Source organism: Meleagris gallopavo, chromosome 5, assembly GCF_000146605.3.
Source record: "Meleagris gallopavo isolate NT-WF06-2002-E0010 breed Aviagen turkey brand Nicholas breeding stock chromosome 5, Turkey_5.1, whole genome shotgun sequence".
In the NCBI taxonomy this organism is placed as follows: Eukaryota; Metazoa; Chordata; class Aves; order Galliformes; family Phasianidae; genus Meleagris; species Meleagris gallopavo.
In genome coordinates, this window is record NC_015015.2 from 50816112 (window position 1) to 50828126 (window position 12015).

The 12015-nt window shown below is 42.0% G+C and overlaps 1 protein-coding gene across 1 annotated transcript in view; it reads right to left on the minus strand.

The window, feature by feature from the left end:
* Window positions 1–27: 27 nt before the first annotated feature.
* AKT1 (AKT serine/threonine kinase 1) overlaps window positions 28–12015 on the minus strand; it is a 69228-nt gene continuing 57240 nt past the window's right edge. Inside the window, exons 12-14 of the mRNA XM_003206757.4 lie at window positions 6657–6744; window positions 1946–2048; window positions 28–1245 (exon numbers count right to left, since the gene is read on the minus strand). Of these exons, the coding sequence (XP_003206805.1) occupies window positions 1166–1245; window positions 1946–2048; window positions 6657–6744 (271 nt within the window). The 3' untranslated portion in view covers window positions 28–1165. The remainder of the gene's footprint in view (window positions 1246–1945; window positions 2049–6656; window positions 6745–12015) is intronic.

Below are 12015 nucleotides of genomic sequence, written 5' to 3' on the forward strand. Positions count from 1 at the left end.
AAAAAAAAATGAAGAAACAAAAAAAAATTCACTTTTTGAACACCATTATTATTCAAACACATACGAAGTTCCAACCTAGTTTTTTCTTATACATGGGAAACACTGGTAAAGTGAATCTTCAAGAGTGAGAAGGCACCGTGAACTGTCAGTTGATACCTTTAATGCACACTCAAGAAAGAGGAAATGATCTGGCATGATGCAAAAAATCATTAAGTGTTTATATATATTCATATATCTTTTCATAAAAAAAAAAAAAGCGGCAACAAGTCATTACTTCAGTGCCAAAATGGACGTCTGTCTGGATAACTCGCTCCTTCAGGTGGTTTCTCATGTAGACCTGTATGGTATTTTTATACAGTGGTGAAAGTGGATGATTCTGTGTTGTTGCAGTTCGTATTAATTGGTAAATTAAGCATTTTCTATGTTCTGAGAAGCCAATCCTATGAAGTATTCCTAAACTACACAAATGGAACAATTAAATGCACTGTCCTGAACGGAATATTCAGCTGTACTGTGTAGCAATGGACCAGATTCCACTGGATTCGGTTTGATATGTAATGTCTTGTAGCAGATGTTATAACAAAAATAACTTTTGCTTTTTGATTTACCTCACTGAGGCCATTAATGCTGTTCCTATAGTTGGTTTTCTGGAGCTGGATGACACTTCAACTGCTGTCCAAAATGAGTTTGAACCTTAATCCTCCAGAGTTTGTTCACTTTGTTGCTTCTATTATTGCACTAACTACTAAAGTCTTATATCTTCCTATATAAATCTAATTGTTCAGAGTGCAGATTCTATATTTAGACAATGAACTGTATGAAATAAATAAAACAAGGGGATGTTCTGGTCAGAGCTGCTGATATGTTGAATACCTTAATTAATTCTAAAGTAAACAGTTTTGGTGCATATTCTTAAAAACCTATGGTCGTTCAGCATAAGAGCCTTGACGTAATACTTTAAGAATGGATTTGTTTTCCTTCTCAAAAATGCATCAAAGAATTGTTTTAAATACAGAATCTGTGAGGCTTCCTACAAATTCATCTAAATCGTAATACAAACACAGTTTGTAATTCAGATAATAAAGAAAGTTCTCTAGTGTCCATTGAAGTAAGGTCCCCAAAATGCAGTCTGTTTTGTTTCTGAATGGGAAAACACTGCAAAACATTAAGCGGTTCCACTGGCTGAATAGGAGAACTGAGGAAAATGAGGTCTTCTCTCATTGTCTACACAATCCATGCTGTCATCTGGAGGAAGAAAAACAAACAAAGCAAACCCGTTAGACAACATTTGGTTTTTTTTTTTATTTTACATAAACAAACAACGAGATAACACATAGTAAATTTCTCTCAGAAAATTCAGCCTTGATTTCTTCTTCCACAGCTAGAAAAAACAAAGAGACATCAAGTCTGAAATCTCACCCCATTCACTGGGCATCACAGAAGATCCTGAGTTTATGTTCACTCTGAAAATGGTTGTTTGGATGTCTATTTAAAACTGCTAGGGGCTTTCATCACTTAACTTCATATTCAGTGTTCTGAATCTTTGGCAGTTGCTATTTCAAAGTACTGAACATGCTCCATCAGAATGAAAGACTGACTGAGAATGGACATTAACCCAAACTCAACTGACTGCATATACCCAGTGTGTGAACAGATGTACGCAGTAAAGCTCATGAACAGAGCTTTTTTCCCCAACAGAGGACTATGCAGATTTTGAAAAGACAACAGTATAAATAACTTCAGTGTCTTCTAAAATGGGTTTCCCATTTCTGAAGCAGGAGAGATGTGTCGAAAGTTTCACACTGATTCTGAAATTCACACAAATTCTTGGTCAAATACGTGAAAAAATGTGTGAGCATCTTTCATATGTTCTAACAAATAACCTTACAGCAAATTGTTTTTATGGCCTGGAAAAGACAGCGGGAAATGTTTGGGAGAACTTTACCTTGGTCAGGAGGAGTGATTGTAATCATCTGTGCTGTAAATTCTTCATCAAAGTATCTTGTATCTGTTTCAGATGTAACTTGTGGCTTAAATGGAGGTACAAGCTATGAAAAACAGAAAAATACTGTTTGTTTACAGGTTCACGAAGTACTGTTTCAAGCAGGCAGGATCTGAAGTATGGTTATAAGCTACAGTGGCTTCAAAAACCCCAACAGTCCATAAAAAAGGAACAGCATGCATTAAGGCTAGGTGTGCACTTATGAGGCCTTTAACACGTTGCGCTTCTAGAATTTAATTGTACAAAGAAAATCCGACACTCCTAATGTCACTTCAAGTAAAAAATAACATACATGTAAGAGTTTAAATTAACAGTACATACTGCTTCTCTTCCTAATTATATGCAAATCTCGTCTGATTTACACTCGAGGAGGTTGAAAAGGAGTAAGAACCAGCAACTGCAAACGGATTAGTAATCCTTGCAAAAAAAAGTCACAGAGACATCTGAGTTGGAAGGGACCTTTAAAGACCATCTAATCCAACTCCCCTGCAGTAAACAGGGACACCCACAGCTCCATCAGGTGCACAGAGCCCCGTCCAGCCTGATCGTGGCTGTCTCTAAGGATGGGACATCCACCATCTCTCTGCGCATAGGACAATTTCCCCTTGTCCTATCACAACAGACCCTGCTAGAGTCCATCCCCTTCTCCTTTACAGCCCCCCTTCAGATACTGAAAGGTCTCCCCCAATCCCCAGCTCTCTCAGCCTGTCCCTCCTTGGGCCATTTTCATAGCCTTCCTCTGGAAACGCTCCAGTAGGTTCACCTCTCTCCCATACTGAGGAATAAGGGTGATAACATTCACAAAAAAATTCCAACTATAGTTACTGTGCCCCAGCAGCTCAAAACACAACTGCGCAGCAGACTGGAGCAGCTTGGGAGAACGTGGGTCACAGCAGCAGCTACATTAAGCATTATGCTCCAAATTCTCAAAAAGCAGTTTGATGTAAACTCTGAACAAGAAAGAAAGGAAGGAAGAGAAGGAAGGAATAGAAGTAGTTTAAAAAAAAAAGAGCAGTAACCATCATCCTCTTATTACAGCACTGTTCCGGTCCTATTCTTGAAATGCACTTGGGCAGAAGGGTCAGAAATCATTCACGTGCACGTAGGCAAGCACTGGCAACAGGAACTCCAGATGGAGCTGAGCTGCTTGAATGGGGCTGAAGGAGAAGAAAGCCTAGGAAGCAGGGTGCCAGAGCCGGCTGCATGCAGATGCACGGAGTTGGAACACATACAATTTTGGAGGGCAAAGTCTCTGGGATTCAGACCTTGCTCACCTCCCCGCCGCATGATACACGAGGAACACGATGTAAACACTGCCCTCAGCCTGCCCACAGAGGGCACGCGCAGCTCTCAGAGCTGGGCTTCGGGTCGCCCACCGCTGGGGTTAAATGTGGCCATCTTTTAATAGCACTGAGCCACACTGGGCAACAATTTTGGAGCGTGATTGAGGAAGTGTATGGCTTCCAAGCTGAAACCGCAGGGAAAGGTTCATCTGGGCAAGTGGTAAATGGCTCAGACTGGAATTAAGCAGTGACCCTGAGATGCACTTTTGCTCTTGCACAAGTAAAGCGACAGAAATCACTATCTGGAAAATATCATCATATCTTGAATGTACAAAGGATCTCTTTTCCACCTTCAGATCCGAGCCGGAGGAAAGCTGAAGAATCATCTGCTTGGCAAGTCAGCTAATAGGAAAATCACTGCCTTCAAGCTCCTCATTAGCCTTCTTTTTGAGAGCACCTAACAGCACTGCTCTGACTTTCCCACCCGACAATACAGCCTCTTCTTTTTCAATGTAAAGCCTCCAAGCAGTGTAATCAACACATATAGCTTTATTTCCAAATACAAAGAAGCATTCTGCAGTTTAAAACCAATCTTTAAGTACTAAGGGACATACAAATTCTATCTTTATTATAGAAGAGAGCAAAATTACAGTACGTATTCATCATCCTTTTTTAATTGCTAATTATTCTCTGTTCCCAAATATGGCTTCAAGGAGCCTGGCAAATGTTCCTGTAAAAAAATTAGGTCGGGCTTTATGTCCCGAATTTAAAACGGAAAAGGAAACCGGATATCCCAAAGCCAGTAGTCCCTCTGCGCCCTGCAGTCCTCCCAGAGCTACTGAAGAGGGAATGGTGCACATTGTAATGCTAATAACAGTATTCTCGATCAAGTCAAACCAGCACGTTACGCATAAAGCCCTGCTGAGGATGAGTATTATTTATCACATCATCTCTATTTTTTCTCCTCATAGCAGTTTTCTGCCTGTTACCTTAAAGTGAACTGGGTATGCTGTTTCACAAGCCGGGTGTGCATGTGCACATGAAGCTCGGTCTGTCCTTTTTAAGCTGAGGGTGGTTTGGGCATGGCAGAGCTCCCAGCCGCTCTGGCTTGCTTTGTGCAGCACACAGTGATTTAGGACTTGGGCAATGCAGCAGACACCTGAACTGTGCACATCAGAGTGACTTGGAGCAGCAGCCCTAAGTCAGAACGCATGTGTAATGGGCGACTGCTGCCTGGATCATTTCTTCCTTTTATTTTAGGATCTGTTAAAAGCAATTTGAGACAGATTACGCTGCACCCACAAGACAAAATTCTTTTCCTAGCTGTCAAATTCAGAACATTAAGCTGGAAACAGAGGGGAAGCCACAGAAAGCTACACTGCTGGCTTTAGCAAGCAAATATGTTGCTTTACTGAAAAGCTGTCACTGCAATAGCTCTGCAGCTCAACCAGCAGAGAGGTGCCACCTGTAGCCTCCCACTGCTGCAGACCAGCTTGATACCCGCAGGCTTATGTTGGCTTAAAAGGCAAGAGCCCAGTAAAACCTGCATGTGATTAACATCTCATTGCGTACCTCTCACTTGTGGATGGGCAAAGCACTGCAAATTGAACTGCACCTTTTGTTACACCAGAGACAAATAGCAGCACTTCTCCAGGATAGTCTAATGAATATTTTACATCCTTGGGACAACCTCAGTGACTCAAAACCGCTTATAACTCAAAGCACAGCTCTGTTTCCAAAAAGCTTAATTACAAAGTAAGCGTTCTCAAGTACCCTAAACCTGTACTCATAAACATATTTGCCATTTTCTGGAGATGGGGGGTAACCAAGCTGAGTGCACAACCACCCCCAGGCAGCTGACAGAATTCCGGATTTATTCACTATGCTGCATTTCAGGCAAATGCTGCAAGAACCCCATTGGACCACCCAGAACTCAGGCAGCAATTGCTCATGGGCTGTATGAAATCTCTCCATTTACACAGGACAGCTATTTCTATAATAGATAACAGCTTACATCCAAATTTCAGGTGCACTATTGATAGGGGGGATAGGGATAGGGAAAAAACCAGAATCCAGCTTCCTTGCACGAGTCACACTGTTCCCTCCTGCCCAAACCTACATCATAGGTTGCATGGAACTCTGCAAGAGACATTTTGAAAGGACAGATCTCAAAGCTTCATATGCTTTCAAGGCACAAAGAACTACTTTCTAATTTTTCAGTTCCTTTTAGTCATACAAATCTAGGAGGAAGTGAACAAGAAGGAAACAGAGCTCTCCTTGTATAGAAGCACTGGACAATTCTCTTACTGCAGTATGGAAAGCAGTGGCGTCATTCTCTGCTTTCTAAGAAAACAAAAATTGCACTGCATTAGTTCTACCAAAAGAATCCAAGGAATTAGATCTCCTTTCTTGCCTGCTTTCATCATCTGGAATCAGAACTGAACTCTACTGATAGATTCAACTAGAGCTGGTATCTTATGGGGCTGCAGGGGAAGGAGGGAAATGAGGGAAGGCTGAGGTTGGGTGAGATCATATGGCATCAGTAAATGGGAGCCTTGAATCACCAGACCTAAGTTTCAGTTAGCTGCATTTCATGTGACTGCTAGGAAATGGCAGCTGATGAGAATTAATTGGGAGAGGACAACAGCAGATCAAAAGCATCAACAGGGACATCCCAGAAGAGTGCACTGAGTGACTGGGGAGTGAAAGGGCAGTGAGACAGATGCAGCTGATGAAACTCACTGGAATGCCTACAAACTCAGTGAGTCTCAAGGAAAGCTGAGGAGAAAAGCCATGAAGGGTGGACACTTCACAACATTCCTATATCACCAAATATATACACATGTCTTAGGATGCAAAAGACTGTATTTCACTGTGCCTGTTGAATTCAGCCTGATTATGTCATTCAAGACAAGAAAAACAAAGGGAATGGCACAGCCAGTCTTCCACTCTGTTTCTACAAAGTTTTGCTTCCAGATGCTCAGGAACCAGCAGTTCCCAACTTTCAGGCTCCATAAATCACAAGGGGTACATCAGTTGATAGCAAGAAATGGCAACAGGAATTCACAGGAAATGCCATTTCAAAAGCTTATACAGCATCTACATTTGGAAGCAATTTTGGCTATAGCCTTATTTATTCAATCACAGGGAACCATTTCTAATTGAGAGAGGCCTCTCTCTCAATGCAGAAAAAAACCAAACCTTTGGTTCTGAAGCAATTCAGCCACAGGATTTTAAGAAGCAAGGAGCAATTCAGCCTTGATAAAAACAATTGCAAATCTCTTCTGTGGAGAACTTGTGTGTACCGTACCACAGGCAACAAAATCTGAGGTGCACTACCATTCACCTTGGAAGAAGAGTTGTTTAAGTACCTTTTTCTCGTATACATCTTGCCAAACAATGCCAGCAAAGAATTTGTGTTGCATAATCTCCTTGGCATCATCAGGACCGCCTCCTAACCTGTTTGGGGCAAAATAAAGAAGTGTTTGAATACAGTTATTTTTTCTTCATACAATTTTTATTAAATGGTACTGAAGAAATTCACAGTTTACATAACACGTTCCAGAGCAATTCTGGCATTTGTTTCACATTTGTTTTTTCTGCAAGGCCTGCAGGACAGTCTATTTTAGATGTCAACACAGTTTGTCTAAAAGGTTTGAAAACACATTAAGAAATCTTAGTATGTAATTAAGGCTTCTGTTAAACAAACAAACCTCAGAAAGGATGCTGTCCTACAGTCTAGAGCAGATACTGCAAGTAAGGGTCTGAGCAACCTGGCCTTCCCTCCTCCTAAATTAACAAGTGACTACCCCTTAGAGATTTCAGGAGCAGCGCAATGGCAGCAATAAAACTGAACTTGATTTTGATGCTTAAGAGAGGCAAGTATTTTTAAGACAAACTGATCTATGCAATCTGATTTAAATTTCCATTAAAGAAAACAGTTGACAACTACAGTGATAATATCATCTTGTACGCAAATCCTTCCTCCTCTTCAGTTTCAAGAAAGCACAAAGGGTGTTTTATTGACTTAAAGGTATATCAAGATAAAGCATTTTTATTCCAGAATAAAACTGTCCACACAGCTTATAGACATAATCAGTTTAGTTGCAGTCTGGAGCTAACAGATGCTTAAATTTTGCTGTGGAGGTTAAAGTGTTCTCACATCTGCACACAAAGACAATGCATTGCGAAAACTAAACACATACTGAGCAATCAGCAGGAGACTTACGCCGGATAACAAGGTGAAGAGATACTCTGGCTTTCTCTATCTCTGTTCACCCAGTCTGACCTCTGGTATCTGCGAGCCTCTGTTCCTGCTGCCACCCCAATGCCACTGGCAAACTGAAAAGTTAACTTGATTTTATGGGCTTGGAACATTGGCTCCAGGTGATGAAGGCTTACTAGTTCAGCACCCGTGCTTGCTGCCTGGCCCTGTTTCGTTTAGTGGCACAGTATTCTAAGGAGTTTGCTTGTCTCTGTTTCTTCAGGAAACCTGCAGTGCAACATACAACAGACTGCCAGGCTTCAAGTCACAAAGAGCTGAGGGACACTCTGTCTCCCCCGGTAAACTCTAACTGCAAGCCTAAGTCCACCCCAGAGCCCCACAGGCCACAACAGGCTGGACGACGGCTCTCCCCTCCGTGTGCCAGCATGGCATACAGCTGCAAAGCCACCTGGAACAGAGACAAATGCCAGGGTAGCCTGGGAACAGAGACAAAATCTGTGAGTAATCATCTCTCAGTCAGTTCCCTGCAGGTCTAGAGGGTTTGCCAAGTCTATATCAGGCTCCTCCACTGCTTCCCTGGTGCAGATGAAGATGGCCGGTGAAGAAGAGGGTGGAATCGATCAGTTCTTTCCTCTTTACTCCCAGATGGCACCAGGCTGCACTCCAGCAACTAAGTTTGGGAGTTATGAAGTGACTAAAAGCTACAAAGAACCCAAGTACTGTTTTGCACAAGCATGCAGAAAGGCTGGATGATTGCAGCCATACACAAGTGCTTTGGAGAATACATTATCTATTATGAGCCTTTGTTCCATGAAGGGCAAACACACACTCAGGGAAATGCCAAGAGAAACCCCAGATGTTTTACTTACCTTTTAAAAACTGATACTATTAAACAAACCCGTTCAAATCTAATGGAAAAACGATAGAAAACGCATGTTTTGGATATGAACTTATTCTAAAATATCTTATACTTTTCAGAATTATTATGAAAAGACCCTCTCAAGGTGAACAAAATTGTGTCAGCACCCAATACAAAAGGGATGCTGAGAACTGAAAGCCCAACACGTTTCTCTCTCGTAGGGATATGCAACAACTGAAGAAAAATACAGCATGAACAGCAGACTTTTTCAAGACTCCTGTACAGTGATGTTAAATTCTATACGTCTAAGTCTTCAAACAGAACCAAAATCTGTATAAAGAGAACTCAAAAATGAAAGGCTGCTGAGGCTTACCGTGTACAAGCAAATATCTCAGTACATGTAGAGACTGAAAAACATTTTATTTTTTTTTTAATCCAAACTGGTCTCCTTAAAATGTACCTGCTGAATGGTTCTGGTTATTAATTTAACTTCCTTCAAAACTTGAGACCCTCTGGTTTGGTGCTTCAGTTAAATTCCAAGAAGAAAATTATTTATAAATACAACGTTATTGTTAAATTCAAATTGTTTCCACACTTTCAATTGTTATGATATTGTGTGCTACTTGCAAGTTACTTTAATTATTTAATCACAAGTGCCTGTGTTCCAGAAGCCAAGGAACACCAGCTCAGAAAAAGCTCCTTGTGTTCACCAGGTTGGAGCTCACAGATGCTTATTTCAGCTTCTGTGATACAGGCAGGAAGGAGAGCAGGACTGTACTTTGGTACGGTCCTTACCCTCACAGACCTTTAGCAGCCACAGGCACATATTTATGAATTGCATCTACCCAGCCTTCCTGGGGCCAGTGCTAGCAGCACAGAGAAGCTCTGGCCTGAGTTTGCTCAAACTCACATCCAGAATGATCCTGAACAACTCTGAAGTAGCAATGTTATTAATGTGACTAATGTTACTGTGTACAAGAGCTAAAGCTCAGCCTCCCTTCACAGCACTTGGTGAAATGTGCACAGTCCTGACGAGCAGTTCAAGGGATAACAAGGATGCTGAGGCTCTCTGGAGATGACAACCTTTTTGTACTTACAGGACACAGGTTTCAGACACCAGATGCCTGTCACACGTGATGCCAAAGCTCTGCAAGCCAACAAGACACGAAGCGTGCTGCAGAACAGGAGCAGCTATTCAAGAGCTTATTGCAGAGGAAGCAGGGGGGTCTGCAGTCCCGACAGTTGTCACCCCCACCTCTTCCAAAGCCAACAGCAGCTGCAAGGGTGCAGACTTTGCTGCACCTGAGAGCAGGTTTGCTCACGCTGCTTACCCTTCACGTAGCAAAGAACCACAGAGAGAACAGACATCTGCAGCTCTGTGCAGTCGTCTGACCTTCTAACAGGTCTTCCTCCTCTTAATTCCTGCATGGCAAGGTCCCACAGCACCACCAAAGGCAGCACTGATGAAACGAAGCAGCTCGTGATAAACACATGGAAAGAGGCTGAACACTGGAGGCCACCCTCCTCCACGTGGGCAGCACAAAAGGATGCAGTGAAAACAGCATCAAAATTCAGACAGAACAGCCTTGGAGGTCCCTCAGGTTTAAAACCTGCCAAGGTTCAGTGCCTCTGAGACTCTGCTGGTTACAATGCACTCACACACCTAAGCTCAGCCCAGCTACATGGAGCCCTCTGATGCATGCCCACCTTCACAAGTTGCAGACCCTACTTAGATAAAAAATAATCAGAATGCCAACAACTTTGCTGTTTTACGTGTACAACTATGCTATGATTACCTCCTTCCATTTCATCTATGTCACAAAGCAGCAGAGGAGGATTTCAGGTCACACTAAAAAGAAGAATTTGTAGAATAGATTTTTTCCTTCTTAGGAAAATTAAGGCTCACATTACAAGATTAATAAACTTATATCAATCCCAAAAGAAACTTCAAAATTCCTTTTCTCTTACAAAATGGATTTTATATGACCAAATTTAGGAAACAGCCATTATTAAAAGCAGAATGCAATTTATTGTTCTTCATATTTTCCCCATATGCCTGGGAGTTGCCATTACTAAAAGCAGAATGCTATGACTCTATTTCCAGCTTATGTACAACAGGTAATTTGTAAGATTCAATTCACCAACTCTGGTTCATAATTCATTTACGATTTACACTGAGTTTCATTATTTCAACTTTTTTGGGGGGGAGGAAGGGGGGTGATTTTACTGGAAAGAAGAATACGTCCCTGTTTCATTTTCCTTTTGCTCATCTCCTCTGTCCCATTCTCGAGCCCACTAGCAGTAACTAAATGCCAGTGATGATGTTTTCTGCCACAAACGCTACAATGAAGCCAACTTCTGCCAATCACTGGGCTTTGCTGAGGAGGGGATTTCTGTTCAATTACACAAATTCCCCAAAACATCATCAATAGGCTAATGTGAAATGGACTGCTGCACGTTATTTAATTTCAACTGACTGTATTTTGTGGCTATCTGGGTGTTTTCCTTTAGCATGGCTGAATGACCTCATTATGAGTCAATCACCACGTCTCCCAGGTGCCCACCCCAATACAGACCACACCGTGTGAACAGCTGACAGTAAAACCCACAACACTACAAGGGCAGGGCAGGACTCAGGACTGCCACCCCCCAGTGCCCCCAACTCAGCTCTCCCTGCTGCCCGAAACACCACCAAGTGCACTGCATTGCAGAATCCCAACTGCAGTTAAAAAGCTGGGTGAACAGTGATTGGTGAGAAACCAGTATTTAAGAATGGTCCAGGATCCAAAAAGCTTGGGAGGCAGAGTGTAATTAGCAAGGTGCAGGCTTCTCTAGTCTATAGTTATTTCTATCACCAGCGTGAAAATCATCTGTCCAACAGATCACAGCATCACTGGTTCCAAGCCTGCTGAAGATACACGTGAAGAAGTGGCTATTTGTATAAAATGAGCATATTGTAGAGTAATTATTGGCATTGGAAAAACCTTGCAATTAGAAACAAGTGGGCGTTCTTTGTTTGTAAACAAATTGTATTTTGGTTTATCAGAGATGCTCCTTTAAGAACAAATTACAGCAGATGCTGCTTGTGTTTCCAGAGATTGAAAGGCCCCACCTGAATAAGCTACAAGAGGGTCACAACTGTATTTAACCCAGGACTTTCCTAGACAGGAATCCTGCTGGCAGGGGCTGCAGCCACATTTGCTGGGCGGAGTACCCAGAGGGCTGCTAATCCATCACACAAGTAAAAGTAGTGATGGAGGGAGTCCACCCTTGTGACAAAAAAATCCCTGCTCTAAGAAATCCCAAACTGGCAAAAAGCATTTTCACGTTAAGAGCGTATGGATGCACAAACTAGACAAACATCAGAAAGCAAACTGGAACACTTTACCTACACCTCGTGTGAAAGGTTTCCTAGCTTGGTTTCCGTTATGGTGGGAAGGTTCAGAGTCACTATTTTCGTTTGTTTAAAAAGTGTCTGGGCTGACAAGATAGCAGGTTTTCAGACTGATGTTTACCCTTGGTGCAAAGGTCAACATCCTTTTTGGATCCTGTTCTATTTTTTGTTATGTTTTGTTTGTTAGCCATTAAGGGTTTGGGGTTTTCTTTTTTGTTGATGTTGTTTTTGTTTGGTATTAAGACATAGGCT